A 20,436-nucleotide genomic window follows, 5' to 3' on the forward strand; every position below is an offset into this window, starting at 1 on the left:
CACAAACGTTAGAGACCAAAACAGAGAAAAATGCAAATTGGAAGAAATGGATTATTCATGGAGAAGAAAACTCAAGAAACAGAAATCACTATCATTAATATCCTTAGACAGGTAAGGAAAGATACAGTGTCCACAAAACACAAACAGTATATTATTTCAAAATAAATTGGAGAAGCAACAGAGTTGGCAGGGAGCCTGGAGAAGGACTGAAGAGTTCTGCTTCCTGTTGTTCTTCAGTCATTTAATTGTGTCCAACACTTTGCGACCCCTTGGACTACAGCATGCCAGGCTTCCCTGTCCTTCATCATCTCCCAGAGCTTGCTCAAATTCATGTCCATTGAATCAGTGATGCCATCCAACCATCTCATCCTCTGTTGTCCCCTTCTCCTCCTGCCCTCAATCTTTCCCAGCATCAGGGTATTTTCCAATGAGTCGGTTCTTCACATCAAAGTAGTGTGAGCCAAAGTAGTGGAGCTTCAGCCAAAGTAGTGGAGTTGGCCAAAGTAGTGGAGCTTCAGCTTCAGCATCAGTCCTTCCAATGAATATTCAAGGTTGATTTCCTTTAGGATTGACTGGTTTGATCTCCTTGCTGTCTAAGAGACTCTCAAGAGTCATCTCCAGCACCACAGTTCAACAGCTCAATTCTTCTGCTTCCTATAATGGTGGGCTAATTTATATTGGGTTAACCCTGCAGCCAAAAACAGTGATAAATTCTGCATAAATATATAAAAGCAAGTGTTTGAAGATAGTGGAGAGCAACCAAAATCAAGCATAAACTGGAAGAGAGATGAGTTGAAAAAAGGCGAGACTAAGTGAGATTCACTGTTAAGAGTACCCCTGTGAGCGGTTCCATGCAGTACAAGAGGGATATGGTTCCAGCAGAAAGCTGCAGTCTGACTGAGCTGAGGAATCAGGGACAGATCAGAGTTCAAGGCTGCCAATACAGCTGGAAATTGAGGGAAGAGATCCTAAAAGGAAGGACACAGGTAAGAGGGAGTCCCAGATCAACATACACACTCCCCTCAAATCATTGGCCGATCTCGGAACTCAGTTCAGTTCAGTTCAGTTTAGTCGCTCAGTTGTGTCCGACTCTTTGCGACCCCATGAATTGCAGCACGCCAGACCTCTCTGTCCATCACCAATTCCCGGAGTCTACCCAAACCCATGTCCATCGAGTCGGTGATGCCATCCAACCATCTCATCCTCTGTCGTCCCCTTCTCCTCCTGCCCCCAATCCTACCCAGCATTAGGGTCTTTTCCAACGAGTCAACCCTTCACATGAGGTGGCCAAAGTATTGGAGTTTCAGCTTCAACATAAGACCTTCCAATGAACACCCAGGATTGATCTCTTTTAGGATGGACTGATTGGATCTCCTTGCAGTCCAAGGGACTCTCAAGAGTCTTCTCCAACACCACAGTTCAAAAGCATCAATTCTGCGGTGCTCAGCTTGCTTCACCGTCCAACTCTCACATCCATACATGACCACTGGAAAAACCATAGCCTTGACTAGATGGACTTTTGTTGGCAAAGTAATGTCTCTGCTTTTAAATATGCTATCTAGGTTGGCCATAACCTTCCTTACAAGGAGTAAGCATCTTTTAATTTCATGGCTGCAATCACCATCAGCAGTGATTCTGGAGCCCAAAAAAGTAAAGTCTGACACTGTTTCCACTGTTTCCCCATCTATTTCCCATGAAGTGATGGGACCAGATGCCATGATCTTAGTTTTCTGAACGTTAAGCTTTAAGCCAACTTTTTCACTCTCCTCCTTCACCTTCATCAAGAGGCTCTTTAGTTCTTCTTCACTCTCTGCCATAAGGGTGGTGTCATCTGCATATCTGAGGTTATTGATATTTCTCCCAGCAATCTTGATTCCAGCTTGTGTTTCTTCCAGCCCAGCGTTTCTCATGATGTACTCTGCATATAAGTTAAATAAGCAGGGTGACAATATACAGCCTTGACGTACTCCTTTTCCTATTTGGAACCAGTCTGTTGTTCCATGTCCAGTTCTAACTGTTGCTTCCTGACCTGCATACAGGTTTCTCAAGAGACAGGTCAGATGGTCTGGTATTCCCATCTCTTTCAGAACTTTCCACAGTTTATTGTGATCCACACAGTCAAAGGCTTTGGCATAGTCAATAAAGCCGAAATAGATGTTTTTCTGGAACTCTCTTGCTTTTTCGATGATCCAGCGGATATTGGCAATTTGATCTCTGGTTCCTCTGCCTTTTCTAAAACCAGCTTGAACATCTGGAAGTTCACAGTTCACGTATTGCTGAAGCCTGGCTTGGAGAATTTTGAGCATTACTTTACTAGCATGTGAGATGAGTGCAATTGTGCGGTAGTTTGAGCATTCTTTGGCATTGCCTTTCTTTGGGATTGGAATGAAAACTGACCTTTTCCAGTCCTGTGGCCACTGCTGAGTTTTCCAAATTTGCTGGCATATCGAGTGCAGCACTTTCACAGCATCACCTTTGAGGATTTGAAATAGCTCAACTGGAATTCCATCACCTCCACTAGCTTTGTTCGTAGTGATGCTTTCTAAGGTCCACTTGACTTCACATTCCAGGATGTTTGGCTCTAGGTGAGTGATCACACCATCGTGATTATCTGGGTCATGAAGATCTTTTTTGTACAGTTATTCTCACACACAAAATGAGACTCCAAGGAGCCCACTGGAAAACATCAGCTAAAAGGTTAAAAAAGGCTAAGCAACAACCTCAGCAGCTGTCCAGTGCTGGGAAGACAGAGTTCGGAATTCAAATTCTACCAAGTTAGAAGGACGGGGCAAACAACTTGGTCTTTCCACTGAAATCTCATGGAACTAGGAGCAAAACTGAAATAGACAAGCCCTAATAAAGCCAGGTGGCACTAGTGGTAAAGAACCCTCCTACCAATGCAGGAGACTTAAGAGGTGATCATAAAATTTAATTGCTTGTTAGAACATATCTTAATACTCTACAGAAAAAAAAGAAAACATACTCTATTGAGGAAAATAACAGAATCTTGAGTCTCCAAAACTTATCATCCACACTGACCAGTACTCATTAAAAACTGTTAGACCTGGGAAACAGGAAAATGCAACCCATAATCAAAAGAAAAAAAACAGTCAGTAGAAGATGATTAATGGATGATTCAGATGTTAGAATTAGCAGATATGGACTTAAAATATTTACTATAAGTATGTTTTAAAAATACATTGGAAAAGATGGATGTGTGGGGGACAATATGGTATATTTTAGGAGAAATATCAAAGATCTAAATGGGAATTCTAAAACTGAAAAATACAAAATATGAAATGAATAATTCATTGGATGGATTAACAGAAGATTCAATACTGCTGAAAAAATAATCAGTGAACTTGTAGATCTCCAAACATTATTCAAACTGACAAATAAAGAGTAAATATTGCATGACTCCATTTAATAAAATTCTAGAAAATGTAACCTAATCTATGGTGCTAAAAAGCAGATCAGAAGCCACCTGGGATGACGTGGGGGTGATAGAGAGGACAGGAGGGCCAATTATAAGAAAATTTTTGAATTATTTATAATTGTAATTATTTTGTAAATAAATTGTACTTATTTATAATATATTTATAATTTATTTTATAATCTTATAAAATTATAAGTGCAAGAAAATTTTTGAGGGTGACAGGCAAGTTTATTATCTTGATTATGGTGATGGTTCCTGGTTTGTGTGTGTGTATGTTAAACTTATCAAGTTGAATATTTTAAATATGTCTAATTTACTGAATGTCAATTATGCCTCAGTAAAGCTGTTTTTAAATTAAATGATAATGGAAAATAGCTTTATAGGGTATTTAAAATCTGTGCTAGAACAACCTGTGCTGACTTTAGAGATGCGGTAAGAATCATTATATTCTGAGTTTACTAAAACTAGAAAAATAGTTTTAGTTTTTTAAGTCATTTAAAGAGAAAAAGAAAACTGATACATTCATTTTAATATCAGACAAAATAGAGGAATATTAACAGAAGGATCATTTCCTAGTGATAAAAAGGTCAAAAAGACATAAAAAAGTCCAACGACATATATATCCAATAACAGAATTTCAAAATTACATGAAGTAAAAAGTGGCAACTTTTAGAGAGAAAATAGACAAGCCTGGTTGGAATATAAAGTAGAGTAACGTAGTACTCTGCAGAAAGTAGAGCAAAAAGACACAGGGGAAGAAAACTGGAGGAAAACAAGAAGAAAATTAGAAAGCAATGTAGGAGGTCCAGTATCCAGTTATCTTGATCCTTTCTTCTGCTCTCTGGTCCCAGATACCTTAAATGTAACCGCCCTGTTCCCCCAGGACTCCCTCATGGCCTTGCTCAACAACTGCCCCCAAAGGGCTCCTGTAGGCACTCAGTGAAGCTGCAATCGGACCATCATGGGAAAGGTCTTTGCACACATCTTCTTAGGGAGCTCATCTAACAAAGCTGCCTCCAAGCTTTTTCCTCAGTTTTACATTAATGACTTTTCATATTCATGTATATGTAAATAGTTGCTGATAAAAATAAATATTTGGTTGAGGGAGGAAAATGCTATACATTATAACTCAGATGTTTTCTGAGCTTAAAGAGTGCTCAGTCATCTGGAAGGGAAAACAAGAAACACTGAATGAAAATAAGAGCAAGGCTGAGAAGCTTAAAAGAACCCAGTGGGAGTCTCCCAATCAATGAGGCTGTGAGTAATCTGGAGTCATTGCCCTGGGGGCTCTGCCGATTCAGAAGACTCCTCACTTCTTCACTGGGATCTGAAGAGAGTGGGCAGGGGGATGCCTAAATAAACAGGCTGGCTTCTGGAGTTGGTCTTCACTTTCCTGGGGCATCAAGATCTGATGTCCTGCTGGTTTTCTCAAAGCAGCATTGAGGAGCCTGGACTGCTCCTCGGGTGAATGAGTCCACTCTGCTGAGGAAGATTCGCTTCTCAGGGACGCAGCTCCCTCCCTCTGCTGACTTCTTCCCTCTCCTTTCCCAAACATCTACCATTACCCCTCAAAATCTGGACTCAGCTTTCCAGTCAGAGGTTTACTTCCTTTCTCAGAGGTTCCCCCTCTATGTCACTGAGGATGGGAGCTCACAGGGATAGGCTGGTTACAAAGGTTTCCTTGCATGACCCCTGAAGGTAAACAGACCTACTGAGGGAGCCAGAGCTGGTTCTCACAGCTGACGGCCTCTGAGTTAACTACCAACGACTTGGGTCACTCTTCTAAAATCTCCATATTGCTGGCGGTGATTTAGTTGCTAAGTCGTGTCCGACTCTTGTGACCCCACGGACTGTAGCATGCCAAGCTCCTCTGTCCATGAGATTCTCCAGGCAAGAATACTGCAGTGGTTTGCCATTTCCTTCTCCAGGGGATCTTCCCAACCCAGGAATCGAATCAGGGTCTCCTGCATTGCAGGCAGATTCTTTACTGACTGAGCTATGAGGGAAGCCCTCCATATTGCTGAGAGGGTCTTAAACCTAGACCACTTATAGGCTCATGCACTAGCATTTTCCTCAGGGGCAGGATAGAAGAGTATTCTCTGGGACAAACTGTGATATTTACTTGTAAACCCAGCAATGGACCCTGAGGTGGCCAGTTTGCCATCCTTCCAAAATATGCCAAAACACCAAGGTGCTGATTATTCACACCTAAGGTACTTGGGCTGGTCTTCCTCCAGGACCCCCACTCCTATGGATTCAGAGTGTGAGAGAACATCCGCTGCCCTCAGATAATGCTTTAACCGTCCTGAAACTCTCCAGATACATTAGATAATCTTCTATAACTGCTTCACGTTCAATAAACTCTGGGACCATAATAATCCATTATAAAAACTGAAGAAAAAAAGAAACTCGCAGGTACTTTAATCAGCTTTTAACACTATAGCTTGAGAACAGGAGACCAGAGGTGAGTCCAGGAGCACTCAATGTTCTTCCATAAAAAAATGTTTTAGAAGATTCAAAAAAATCATAGTCTTTTGAAATGACATAAAAATGCTTGACAGAAGGCAGCCCGGGCCTAAGCATGCCTAGGAGTGCCATCAGCTGCTCCTGGCAGTCTATTTTTATTGGGATTTGTGAAGACAGCAGATGCATTCCCAGAGCTCTCTCACTGGTACAATGGCCTCACCTCCACCCATTTCCCAGGGTGGGAAGCAAACAGTTGGAGCTTTTGAATTGCTGATTTCAGAAATAAGTCATCAAAAGGACAGTCTTCAGATACCAGATCATAATATTATACTTAGAGGCATCCCCATCAGATACCCCCTTCATTGTATAAAGACACTGAGAAATGATATTAGTCAATGCAGAAAACAAATAAGAAAGATAACAATCTGTGGTATACTCACAAACCTCAGGGGAAATAAGCCAGAGGAGAGCAGATTAAAAAGAAGTTTATTGTACAATTCATCAATTTCCTTGGCTCACATGCCCTGACTCTGTCCCACTGAAAACTCACCTCTCTTCTGAGCCTGTTGCTTTGGTTTTCCTGACACACTGAGTCCTGTTTCAGTAGTACCCTGGGACAAAAGCCATGCCATCTCAGAAGAAGGTTAAGAGCACCTCCAGTTGATGCTCCCTTGGTCTGCATTACTACATAGCAGAAGCTGTTCTCAAAGATCCCCATGTGATAAAGATGGAGACATAGTAGGAAGTCCCCTTGTCCCTGTGCAGTGCAATGGAAGATCTGCTGATATACCAAAACACAAACATCTGACACTAGGTAGGGAGGGGATCCCAGGGCATTCTTTAGGGGATCAGGAAATACCTGTACAGTCCTCTGGAGTCTTTTCCGACTCAACCTTAACTCTGAAAAAGATTTCACTGTCTCAGGATGATGCTGTTCTATCCCCTTTGCTGTAGGGTCTCTAATCACAGGAACCTACAGGAAGCTAAATGAACCCTCTTCATAAACTTAATTTTATCTTTAATACTTTTCTAAATAACTTAAACAAGGGCAGTTTTTCTTTATAAATACTGGCCCTGTCTATGTGCAAATATACACTGGAACATATCCATTTACCTTTAAGCAAATCCAAGAGTCATTGTTTTGAGAATCATACCTTTCGGTAAGAAATGAACATAGTTATAAGGAAAGCATTGACATTATTCATATACAATTCACATATGACTATAAAAACTTTGGTAACTTAACAGTTTTCAAAATAAAACAATAATAGCTCTTCTTTAAAGGAGGAGATGAAATCTTAATAATGTTATCTGTGCATGCTCAGTCGTGTCCAACTCTTTTGCAACCCCATGGTCTGTAGCCCACCAGGCTCCCCTGTCCAGGGGATTTCCCAGGCAAGATACTGGAGTGGGTTACTATTTCCTACTCCAGTGTAACACTTAATGAACACTCACTATGTGTCAGGTAGATATTGGAAATACAATTGAAACGCATCTCACCTTTAGGTGATTGTGGTTTTTCTCTATTTCTTTTTTCTCCCCTCTCTCTGACACTAATATAGGTCCTATCCCCTAAGTTCCAGAAAAACGGGGGAGTATCATAGAGGCAGAGGAGCTATGCAGAGGCAAGAGATGGAGTTGATGGCTTTGCTTATAGTTCATAGTCTGAGCAAAGAAAAATGCCCTCTATGTTCCTCTCTGTTTGCAAATACAAACCCATCTTTGATACACAAAAAAACAGAAACGTCTCCCAGGTACGTGCTGTACTCAACACACAGATCAGGGATCCTTATTCACCCAGTGGAAACAACCTTAGATTTGGAGTTTAAAATCTCATCTCTGCTAATTGCTAGCTGGGTGACTTTGGGCAAATCCCTTCACCTCTTTGAACTTGGGGTTTTTCATTATTAAAATGAGGGTTATAACATCTACCTCATAAAGTGTTTGGAAGATCAAGTGGTATAAAGTAGGTGAAATTTTTTAATCATTATAACAACTCAGTTAAGGCAAATGAAATCTGTATTTTACAGAAGAGAAGAAAAAAATGGTTATGGAAACCAAACGATTTACCCAAAGCCACACAGGAAATTATCAGCGAAGTCAGCAATTCATCCCATCTCACTCCAAACAGTCAGATGTTCTTTTTTACATGGCAGAGACAAATCCCATTTCCCCTGCTGCCCTCCCTTTGGGGCTCCCAGACACGGTAAGTAATGCCTCTTCTATCCCCACTGGTCTCAGGGCCTTCTGTCTCACAGCCACTGGAGTTACCTAAGTCAGCCGAATGTGGTAGGCGTTTGGCTTGCTGGCAATAAGACTGTCATCTCTAAGTCAGAAAAGGAGGCAGGATTTGGAAAGCACTCTGATGGCATGTGGCCACCACTGGAACTACAGCCTGATGACAAAGACTAAAATAAAGGGACATTGATATGGATCTGGGTAGGTCTGTACTGACTCCAAAATATGAGGCTTTTTCTGTGTGCAGGTTTTGCTTTTACCCTTAGAATCTAAGTTCCATTAGGACAGTCACAGAGGTCTGTGGGTGGCTGGGTACCACGGGTTAAGAAGATACAGAATGCCGACTTCCAAGCCCTAGTCACACCAGGGCCCTTTAAGGGCCAAGACCAGGTGAAAGACAGTGACTTTCAGAAGATCAGAAGAAGCTGCCCATTCTTTCTTTTCTTTAATGTCAGGTAAAAAACCGTCATGAGTTTGAGCAAGCTCCAGGAGTTGGTGATGGACAGGGAAGCCTGGTGTGCTGCAGTCCATGGGGTTGCAAAAAGTGGGACACGACTGAGTGACTGAACTGAAAAAACTGTCTACCAGCAGGAATTCAGAGACTCTTTTCGCACCATGAAGAACCTCCAACTGAAGGTGGAGGCTGAGCAAAGGGAGCAAGAAGCAGAAGGAAGAAGCAGACAGGAAACCCCAAAGCTGAGAGAACTGGCTGAATATTTCAGTACAATCAGGTTTTGCTTCCAGCTGGACTAGTTCTGTCCATCAACATCCTGTCTGGTGTGCTCATCTGTTTGACATGCTGATAATTACATAGCAGTGCTAATTGATTTTATTATTGAATCACACAGGGTAAGACTCTTCCATGAATTTGTGCCTATCAATTCCAGTGTATAATGGTATTAACTCTCCCATGGAAATTCACTATTAGTCTAAGATTTTTTTCTAGTACTTTGAGTTCACCTTGGAAACTCAGGTTAGTCAGTGTCTTATATCCTAAGGAAGTAAGAAATAGAGCCATTATCCAAGGAAAAGGTCCACTGGGAATACAAAAATGGGGCCATTTTCTAGAGTGTGTGCTTCTGTTACCCTCTTGCCTCTCAGCTACACATCCATCTACTTAAACTCAGCTTTGTGATGCTGGATGGAGTTGGGACTCTGCAAATGCTTTTCTCCTTTGCCACTGCATTCAGATCCCTGTTACACCAGTGGGGGTAGGGTGGCTACAGGGCACCTGCAAGGCTGGGCAAGAGACTTGTTTCTCATTCCTGTCAGCAGCAGTGTGTTTCAGTTCCCAGTTGCACTTCACACTCCCAGAAGCAGCCTCATCACGCTTGCTGAGAGATGCCAGCACCGACAGAGCAGTGCTTTTTCCTCAAGGGTCTGAGTCCCAGATCCTTGGGCTTTTAGCTGTGAGGACCCCAACCTGTTCATTTTGTTCCCCCAGCTCTAGTGATGGTGGTTGTTCCCTCTCCCCACCCCGCCGTCCAACAGTGTTCCCTGCTTACCCATTCTGTCCTTCAACATCTATCATACTGATTTCTCATATTAAATGAGCTGTTAAAATAACTTACGTAGTTTCCACTTTGCTGACTAATACAGCACATTTGAGAGCCACAACTTCATTTATAACAGTGGGTAAAAGAGCAGACTCTGAAATCAGTCACACCTGAATAGGAACCCCAGCCCATTTATGCATCTTTGATAGCTTTGGAAAATTTAATTCACCTCTCCAGGTCTCATTTTTCTCAATCACTTTCATTTATTCAACTAACATTTATTGATCACCTGCTAAGTTCCAGGCACTATGCCAGGCAACAGAGATACCATGGTATGCAAAACAGTCAAGTCCCCTGACCTGGAACATTCTATCAACTGAATCAGATGAGATAATGCAGGTAAGGTACAGGTAATCAGCCTTCCTCTCTGTACGATGACAGGGAAGCAGAGACAAATGGTCTTGAGAAAAGTGAAACGGCTACATTTCCTCTGAAACTGAGACAAGTGTCTTCTTTAACAAGGTTGAAGGTCTCGAGCAACATAACCCTGGGGATTCATTGGGTGCTCTTGTCTGTGCCTCCTGTTCAGAGCAGAGAATCAATGCCCTCACAACAGTATCCATTCAGAAGGAAATGGGACAAATAACCCTAAGCAGGGAACACTACATAGTGGCACTTTCTAGAAATTCCAAAGAGACAAGGTCCCGTGATACAAGGGAAGAACAAAAGGAGCTACAATGCAGGGGCAGGACTGGGGCCCAGAATGACCATCACCATGGGGTGTGAGTGGAGAAAGACACTAAAAAGCCACTGTTTCAGCATCAGTCACAGCAAGACTCTTTTACCATACAGAATATATAAATATAAAATAAATAAGAACTTACTTTCTGCAGTAGGACTATATACCTAGACTGTCCTGGGAGGTGATAAGATGGAAAAGAAAGATTCTTGATTCCATTTAAGGTTGAATCTAAAGGTCCTATGCTGCAGGCAAGGAAAAGTTGGAACGCAATCCCGTCTCCACATTTTGACACAATCCTTCCTTGGACCTCTGCTGACTAGACATCAGGCATATTGAGGCAAGGATGGCTGATGTTCTCATTAACAAGGAAGTATTTCTGCAAGACTATTATGCAGCTAAATTCTTGAAAGCCATATCTGCAGCACATTGATATCCTATAAATGCAAACTAAACTCTTCACCCTCAATTTTTTATTCATCTTGACATCACTATGACCATCAAAAGTCATACAGAAGGAAAATAACCATGGGAAATTATTACTAGAAGGTCTCCGTCACATCCTTGCTCTAGGGCCTCATTATAAATAACTTACTGCCATTGAAGGAATTTAGAGTCCCACAAGGCATGAAAAGCCTGGAGTTTTATTCATAAATAAATGCCAACATTTAAACAATCAAGACAGCTTCAAACTCTAGGACTATCGAAAAGAACAATATGTACTGCCCAGCTGATTTATAACACTTGTGTTTATAGTCCAAATGAGAAGATAATTCAATTCCACCTGAAGAGTCATTATATGGCCAAGCCCAGGAGAAGTACTTTGGATAAGAGGTGATATTTCTCAGTTTTCCCATTTCAAACAAATTATTATTTCTGTATTTAGGACATCACCCAGGTAATTCTTTTCATGACTTATAGTACTCTTGAGCAATTAAGGAAATTTATAAGGTGAACGAAGTCAGGGACAAATGCCAAATTCAAAATGATCCGCAGAACACCAAAGAACCCCCCAGAGAGCACTGCTGTCTCAGACACGAGGCAAAATAATTCCTTCTGCTCAAGAAAACAGGTGACCAGTGAGTGTACATCACAGCGAGAGCATTATTATCCAGCAGAGGCAACCTGCTAAATACACACTTCATTTCCAAACCAGCCTCCTAACAGGAAATGGGAGCAAAAAGGTCCCTTCTGAGAAGATGGAGAAACAGCAGTTGGCAAAATGTCTTCACTGTGGTACACGGCAGCCTTCCGTTATATCCCCCTTTCCACACAGTCCAATCAAAGGGAAGAACAACCTGCCTGCTATACATTCCTGCACATGGCAGACGACACTCCAGAGCAGTCAAGGCCCCCAGAGTCCCTGGGCTTACGTACCATCCAGGCCATTGTGATGACTGTAGTTTCTTTTTCCCAAAATGCTCAGAGACGTGTGATTCGGGGTGGCTAGCATCCGCTTGGTGGTTGGGGTTTGCAGGCTTGGTGTAGATCGAATTACATTAGGTTTCTTCGAAGGATGGATCTCTGACAGGGGGAAGAAAGGTTCCTCAACTCAGAACATGGTATTAAAAACCTGTGTGCACTTACCACCGGCTAACAGGCACACATCTTATTTCTTAATGAGCTGAGAGCCAGTTCCTTACGAACCAGCCTGTTTTCCCAAGGACTTGCATAATGAATCAACTTCAAGTGCTGTTACCATGGCTTTGTTTATCAGAAGGGAGCTGGTTCTGCCCCTGCTAGCTGAAGCTCTGAGCTTCATGTTGTGAGTACAAGAAGGGAAAAAAAAAAAAAAAAGCCACTTCAGAAGGTCACTTAAATACAAGATTTACTAAGGGAATAAGGCATCTGATTCTTGAAGGAATTAGAAATTCAAAGACTATCTGGAGAGGCAGCCTCAAAGAAAACTACCTCTGCACTCAATCATACTAGGAACAAGGCATGCAGCACATCTGGTGTGTGGTAGCTTTCTGAGAAAACAGGATTGCTCCTCTGGCTCTGCAGCCAGAATACGGGACCAGGGTCAGTCACTCCCGGCCAAAAACAGTTTGATACAGATGAAATCTGACACCGAACTCCAAATACTAGTGTTAAGAAGTAGCAGAAGAAAAGCTTTGACAGAGGATATATCACAAAACTGTAAGGTGTATGTGGTTCATGTGTGTGTTTATGTGAAGTATGTTGCTGTCAGTCACACAGCCCTGCACTACTTAATACTTTTTGGATCAAGTAGATGGACATAAATTGCAACACTGCAAAAACTGGATTTAAGGACCTCCATCTATTACTAAAACCAGGTGACCTCTTCTCTAAAGCTGAATCTGCTCACTGATTCTGAGTTACCACCCAGCATGCCAATCATGCACAAGCCACCCCGTCTTCCCAGGCAAGGGCCAGGATAGCATTATGTACTGAAATTTAGGAAGAGCTCAACTGTCTTTACCTGTATGCCTTCCTCACTAGTGGAGGATTTTTGAGGGAAAGGCCGTATTCATCTTAGTGTTCCCTAAATAACTTAGTGAAGTGTCTTGCACATGGTAAATACTCAGAAATGTGTTCTGTAGGGAAGTGGTTCAGTTAGTAAGGACAGCACTGCTGTGGGTTTGTCTGCTAGAGACAGAGACCAGTTTGCCCATAGGAAGAACATATAACTACCTATGGAAATGCTAATATGCAATGTCATATTCTATTTCTTATGATCATCTTATGATCAGATACTTTCCTTTGCAAGGTGGGAGAGGCTTCTAGGATTAGGCCCTATAAGGGAACATAGTTAGAAAACTTCAAGGACTAGATCACCACGAGTTAGGTCGTACCTGTGATAACCATGTGATATTTTAGGGGGATATCAAAGCAAGTCTTTAGGCCCTGAAGGAATAAAACAGGAAATAAGGTGTCAAAGAGGAAGCTGTGCACTCTGACTCCTAGGATGATCTGATAAGGACCAGATAATATACCAAGTTTAAGGCTACACTTTGATTTTTAAAAGACTGGACCTCTTAAGTCCGGACACTTCATAAGTATAAATCTTTCTGACCAAATAATAAGGTTCAATGCAACTCTGAGCACATAGTTCATTTTTACTGAGAAGATGAAAAAGCAAGAATATTAGAAGCATAAAAACATGCCATTATAGCTCCTAGGTATAACAGGAACCATTTTAGAAATCACTATTTCACAAATTATTTATCTTAAAACTTTGCCCCCAAAAAGTTATTTCTTGGTAATTTTACATTATTCTTAATTATTATATTTCAGAATATAAATGGAACTACCATATTTGGTGACTTTCAAATTAAATAACAGGATAAAAACCAGAAAGCAATACTAATGCTCCCCTTTCAAGTAATGTTAATTGGCACATCAAATGTATAAATATTGTTTAAAGGTGGTTTAAACACCAGTTTTATCTCTTTTTATTTAAAAAAATGTATACGACTCTTTCTCTATTTAAGGGAAGGGGTGAGGTGGGTTTGAAAATAGTGGAAGGGTTTGTATCAAAATATTAAAAATATTCATCTTTGGGACTTCCCTGGTGGTCCAGGGGCTAAGACTTCACCTTCCAATGCAGGGGTGCAGGTTCAATCCCTGGTTGGGGAGCTAAGATGTCACATGCCTTGGAGCCAAAAAACCAAAACATAAAACAGAAATAATATTGTAACAAATTCAATAAAGACTTTAAAAATGGTTCCCATCAAAAAAATCTTAAAAGAAAAAAAAAATTCACCCTTAAGAATTCCCTGGCAGTCCAGTAGTTAGGACTCAGCACTTTCATGGTCTTGGGCCTGGATTCAATCCCTGGTCAGTAAAATAAGACCTGGCAAGCCATGTGATGCAGCCAAAAAGAAAAAAAAAAAGAATATTCATCCTTAATCTTATAACAACTTGGGATGGTGACAGATGGTAATTAGAATTATCATGGTGATCATCCTGTAATGTGTATAAATGTCAAATCATTCATGTGGCACACCTGAAACTAATTTAACATTGTAAGTCAATTATGCATCAATGAAAAAAAAGAATATTCCTCCTCTATCCTCTAATAATTTAGTGATTCTCATTTTCCTCTTCTTGCTTAATCTGTATTTATATAGATAAAAACACATTACATTTTTATTCAATTATATTTTTAGGAAAAGTAAACCTATCTCTAACTCTGTATTATGTTCTCTGTGTGTTTTGGTAATCAAACACTTCTCAAATAAAATAAATTGACTATTCATATGAAGGTATCCAATTTCAGCTACCTGAAAGGCTTACATTTAATATAGGTATGTCAATTTTGAGTAGCCGGTGATAAGATACAGATACTGTTCTTCAAGCTTTTCTTCTATTAAAAAATACCCACCTAAATACCCAATGATACATGCCAAAGGTTTCCTAGTGCTTTTGCTTTTCAGTGGACTTCCAGATAGATCCGCATGTCTGTCTGCATCTGAGGAGAGAGAAACATGGAGACAACCAGTGAGGCTGATTTCTCTGCCTATGCTACACACACCACAGAAATAAAAGGTGCAAGTGGAAAACAGCACAAAAAAATCCACCCGTTTCCTCCATACTTTCCTTTGGGGTTTAAGAATAAACCGGTTCCAGTTCTGGTTCCAAATTACTGAATGGGGTTTTACCTGGGGAACACTCGCTTTAAAGTCCCTTATGAAACAGCTAACACATCTTACATGCACATGCTTTCTTCCCATGTTCACACATCTGTAAATAGTGGAAATAGGCTTCCTGTCTAGCCTTGCCATTTCTACATTATAGTAGAAAGGCTTCCATAAAATATGAGGTGTTATCAGTTCTAATGCAAGATAAATCTGGCATGGAAGACAAGAATGATGGCTGACAAAGGCAACAGACGTGACCAGTCCTGACCTCGATGGAATGAATCTCTATGGAGGAGTCTTCATCTATCTTGATTAACTTCAGTTCAATTAGATGAGCCTCCCCCAAGTAAAAATGGGCCATTTGATTTTACCACTAGTTTTCTGTCCTTCATATCCTATTATGATGTCATTAGCGCTGAGACTGACAAGGTATCCTGTATGCAGACAGGTATTTCATCCAGTAGTCAGAATAGTAAAATACTGTAATGGATATTTGTTCATAAAGTTCACATCACAGTCATTTCAGAGAAAAACAAAGCACACAACACAAACACTCTCTGTTTTAATTAGCTGTCATTAGGATGAAGAACAGATGTGAAAGATGGCTGCATCTCATACAAGAGTTAAGTTACAGAGTTTGAAGTGACCAAAAAACGTGTATTGAAACATTTTTTAAATTTGCAGCTATCGTCAGAGTAGCTTTAGCAGATATGATTCTGCTATGTTTATGCCTTTTGTCAAAAATGTCCCTACAGATTTTCTGTGATTGACACCACATTTCTAGGCCTATACACAGGAAGTTTTCTTTGACATCCACAGGGATTCTCTGCACAATTAGTGTTAAAATATATAATTCAATCTGGAACTTCAAATAATTTAAAATTAAAAATTAACTTTTTCATAAGCTCTAACCCTCTCATCAAGGAAATTCTTCTCCAATAACTACTAAACAGAAAAAGGTGGGAAAGTAGCATTTAAAAATATTGAAATAGACAAAGCACATAACGCAGAGTCTGGAATCTGAATATGTCCCAAGCACTGGCTAATTACTATGCAACCACTGACAACTACAAATGGTCCAATTTCTTCTCTTCCTACTCAGCTGATTTCCTTTGAGGAAAAATAAAACAAAATTACTAAGCTATGAAGCTTTTCACCTGTTGTTGAATAATAGTGATGTTACAGGCAGAAATATAATAAGCATATTTTGGAGGAGTAATCTAAACAAACATTAACATGCAGCCCAAACCCTGCAAAGATTGAACATCTGTCACATCACTATAAATTAATAGTAATAATTCTTTCCTAGTATTACTAATTCATCAAAAATTCAAGTTCTACTTAGGAAGAGGACAAGAGAAAAATATTCTATTAGTAAAATAAAGTTTCAATGAATCATCTCAGTATTTCCTCAATGTTTTGGACAAAAACCATTTCTGTATTGTTAGCAATAAGATTAACTTCGCTCTTTACTCCAGTTTCTAAGGCCCAAAGGAAAACTGCCCAAGTGACTCCAAGCGACGAACTCCCACATGACTGTCACCTTGACAATAATCAAAAAAACCCATCAAGAGTCACCAACACAATACTCAAAGATGATTTCACTTTAATCTGCTTTTAATTTCTCACTAAATTAGTAAGATTAATTATTCAGTGTTCTAAGTGACAATTTACAGAGCACTTGAGAGGGAGATCAAAGCTCTTTAGAAGGATCAACGTTTCATCAATCATCATTATAAAGGAAGTAGTTGGTGGCAAGAAAATCAATCTCAACCACGAATAAATCAAGATGAAAGGTGGGTGCTAAGACTATTTAATATAAAAACTGCAACCATTAAGCGATTATACTGAATACCAACAGAAAAGAGAAAAAGCTTCTGTCTGGAGGGAGTGATCATAAACACAGACAATCAGGGCCTCACTTGAGCTGGTTAAAAAACATTGTGATCTGTACTCAAGACCAGGCCAGTGGAACTTTGTTCTCAAGTTATTCATCTAACTCTATTTAAAGAGGATTAATTAGTATGTATTAAAAGCACACAGGGAAAGAATGCAAACTGAGAAATGCCCAGAAACCAGAATCAAAATCCAGCCCGAGCGAGAACATCCTCATCTCACTCAAAACACTTGACCAAGCATGAGGCGTATTTTCGTGGCTTCTGGAAGGCTGAGCTCTACTTCCTTGAGGTAAACTTGGAAAAAAGTTACCCATTTTTGGCCAACGCATGGCTATCTTTCTAAGATGTTATGGAAATATTAGAGGGGAAAATAGAAAGCTTGCAAAAAGTACATACTCAATTAAAATTCACAAAACTATCTCACGTGAAAGTCGCTCAGTCATGTCCGACTCTTTGAGACCACATGGACTATACAGTACATGGAATTCTCCAGGCCAGAATACTGGAGCGGGTAGCCTTTCTCTTCTCCAGGGGATCTTCCCAACCCAGGGATCGAATCCAGGTCTCCCGCATGGGCCTTCAACATTGCTATCATAGTAAACCATTCATAGAATTTTCTTATAAGAAAATTTTCTCATAAAGGCATTTTTAAACAAGACACAAAACCGATGTGCCATTAAAAAAAACAAATTCAACTACTTAAAAAAAACAAAACCAAACCTGCTTGGCCAACACCGCATCAACAAAATCAAGGACAAAACGGGGGAAATATTGGGTTGGCCAAAAAGTTTGTTTGGGTTCTGCCATACTCTCTTACGCGGAAACCCGAGCAAAGTTTTTGGCTAACCCAATATTTGAATTGCAGATCAAGAGCTAACTACCTTAAAATACAAAAAGTTCCCACAAGCTGGTGTGATTTTTAACAGAAAACAAGCCAGGGCAAAAACAGTTGATGAAAAAGGAAATACAAATGGTTTCCAAACATATGCAAAATTTTTTACCTTATTCAAAATGAGAAATGCAAGCTGATATAACTTACATGTCACTCACCAACTAGTTAAGGGTTTCAGAGATCAATAACACTGCTGGCAAGGTTCTAGAGAAACAGGCACTCTCTAGACACTGTGGTGGGAGAGTAAATCATAGTTTTTCTAAGGACAAACTGGGCAGTGACTATCAAAATTCAAAATGAAAGTTGCTTGACCCAGATGTTTTACAGTTAGGGATCATATGGGATCGCAACGAGTTGGACACGACTGAGCGCCTGATCACGCAGGAACACACACCTGTAAGGTACATATACCAGTCTTAAAAGGTATCTAATATTTGTTGCAACACTACTTATGACAGTGACTGGAAACAACTTAAAATGTTTTAAAATAGGGGAACTGGCTCAAGTACAAAATACAGCAGCTGATAAAAGAAGAGGTAGCTCTCAATGAATTGGTATGTAATGGCCTCCAAGATCCATCGATTAAAAAAGGCGAGGTACAGAGCAATGTAGACATTAACATCTGTACAAAAACAAAGACGACAACTAGTTTGTTAGAGATACACATGTCATCTCTGGATACTTGAGACACTGACAACAATGGTTAGTTCTAAAAAAGGAATGAATGGGAATGGTGTTGATTTGGCCTAAGACTTGTAGCCATTTTTGTACCTTTAGAAAAATTTAAAAAATCCATTCGAAGACAAGTTTTTACTAAAATAACAGACTATCAAAATAAATAAGCCAGAACTGTTCTCTCCTAAAGTTAAAACTTAAATTTTCAAAAACTTTATATAATTATTAATAGTAACTTTTGCTGAGAAATCTGTAGAAAACTCAAAATATATATAACAAGTTTCTTCTGAGTATGGGCCCCTGGGATACTTCTGAAGTTGAATTAGCATGTTCAGAGAAACAGGGCTCCAGGTTCCCCTTTGAAGACATTCAGACTGGGGAATGGTGCTGTATTTAAAGTCCAGTGTGTTATCAACTTGAAAACTACTTAATTATTCATGTAAGCTACAGAGGGGGGCACCTAAGTCATTCGGATCCACTTCTCTAGGAACTTTTGCTTCATCTATTGAATGCTGCTAACATATTGCTTGTATTTAACCCTAGTCTCTGTATCCTACGTCTCAGATAGAAACCATGTGCTCATCAGGTGTTGGGTGATTTTACAGGTTTTTGACAAGTTATCCAGTAAACTCAGTGGTGATGTCTGATAACAGGAACAAAGGAGGAACACCATCATCATTACATCATGGCATTTTTTTAATGAGGGGAGGGGTGTCAAGAAGGAGAAGAGACAGGCTGTCTGAAACCTGATGCTGTGTTACAACCATGCAGTTGGTCTGCAAATCTTGTCCAGGACATCATACTTTTCTTTATGAAGTGTTTTGGTTTTTGGTCCCACAATCCACTTGTATTAAGCACTATTTACATGGTAGAACTGGTTCAGGCTCTGTACTTATATTAGTAATTTTCAGCATGGACTTACATAATCACATATAAAAGTACAGTATTAAAATAAATAGGTATTTTGGGGTTTGGTTTTATAAGTAACTTTTATATCTATATCTATAAAACACATGTTGGTTATACCATATGTTTATTTCAGGTTAAAAATTTTTTAAAATAGGAAATATATTCCCATGACTCAAAATTGAAAAAGTTTAGAAAGATGAACAGTAGTAGGTTTGCTTCCCACCCCTTTCCCTCAGCATCCCAGTTTCCCTTTCTGAGGACATTACTCTTACATTTTCCTTGAGATACTTTATGTACATGCAAACAAAGATTCGCCTACTCACTCTACTGTATTCTTTGACACCCCTTTCTTAATGAAAATAAAGGTCAGATGGTGCTGCTGTTAACAACAAAAATTCCTCTAAACAAGGATTAACTTGTGAAAACTCAAAGGTATGACTATGCTCTCCCTCATGTAATTGAGAATTTATCTATTCAGCTCCTTACTTCTTCACTCTTACACCATCTGTCATCCCATAAACTCTGGCTATGATACTGCTGTAGTGGTGCTGCCAAGGCCAGAAGCCACAGGCATCAAATTCTGCAGTTCTTACAAGAGGAAGAATCTCAAGTTCACAGGGAAAACTATTTCCCTTTTACAACATTATGAAGAATTATACTAAACATATAAATTGGAGCTCTTGATCCATCAATACCTTTAGAATTATAAACTTTCGCCTGATCTGAAAGAGCATTCATACTGCATCATAGTGACTTGACTTTTACGGGGAGGGACAGGGTCACCACTACCTTTGAGAAACCAAGGAAAGCTTATATAAAAAAAATAATAATAATATAGCTTCACCCTCCCACTGGACCACAAACATGGTTGTGTACAGACATCAGGTTATTAACACCTAATCTTACTAACAAGCCAAGATCAAAGAAATCTGCTAAACAGGTTGCAACAAGGTACACATATGAGAAGATGATGCAAGAAGCAATTAGATGCTAGGAAGAATTCATTAGCTGCCTGCTGGTTGCGGGGACTAGGACTGAGTACACAGCTGCTGAAACTTTTACATTTTAAGTTGCAAGGTAAAA

General features: G+C 39.9%; 1 protein-coding gene across 24 annotated transcripts in view; it reads right to left on the bottom strand.

Annotated features, from left to right (window-relative positions):
• The window catches only part of MTA3 (metastasis associated 1 family member 3), a 240,468-nt gene that overhangs the window by 35,145 nt on the left and 184,887 nt on the right, over window positions 1-20,436 (bottom strand). For 19 of the 24 annotated variants that reach the window (XR_014082484.1, XR_014082489.1, XR_014082483.1 and 16 more), the window contains 2 exons: window positions 14,724-14,810; window positions 11,753-11,899 (listed from right to left, as the gene is read on the bottom strand). Coding sequence is in view for 7 of the 24 variants with exons in the window: in XM_081591973.1 (XP_081448099.1) it covers window positions 11,753-11,899; window positions 14,724-14,810 (234 nt within the window). In the remaining 17 variants the exon portion in view is untranslated. Of the gene's footprint in view, window positions 1-10,984; window positions 11,900-13,191; window positions 13,244-14,723; window positions 14,811-20,436 lie in introns of those variants that run through there. The other 5 variants (XR_014082493.1, XR_014082491.1, XM_081591979.1 and 2 more) reach the window with 3 other exon arrangements.

This window comes from Giraffa tippelskirchi, chromosome 4 (genome assembly GCF_054371585.1).
Source record: "Giraffa tippelskirchi isolate mGirTip1 chromosome 4, T2T-mGirTip1v1.2.pri, whole genome shotgun sequence".
NCBI lineage: Eukaryota > Metazoa > Chordata > Mammalia > Artiodactyla > Giraffidae > Giraffa > Giraffa tippelskirchi.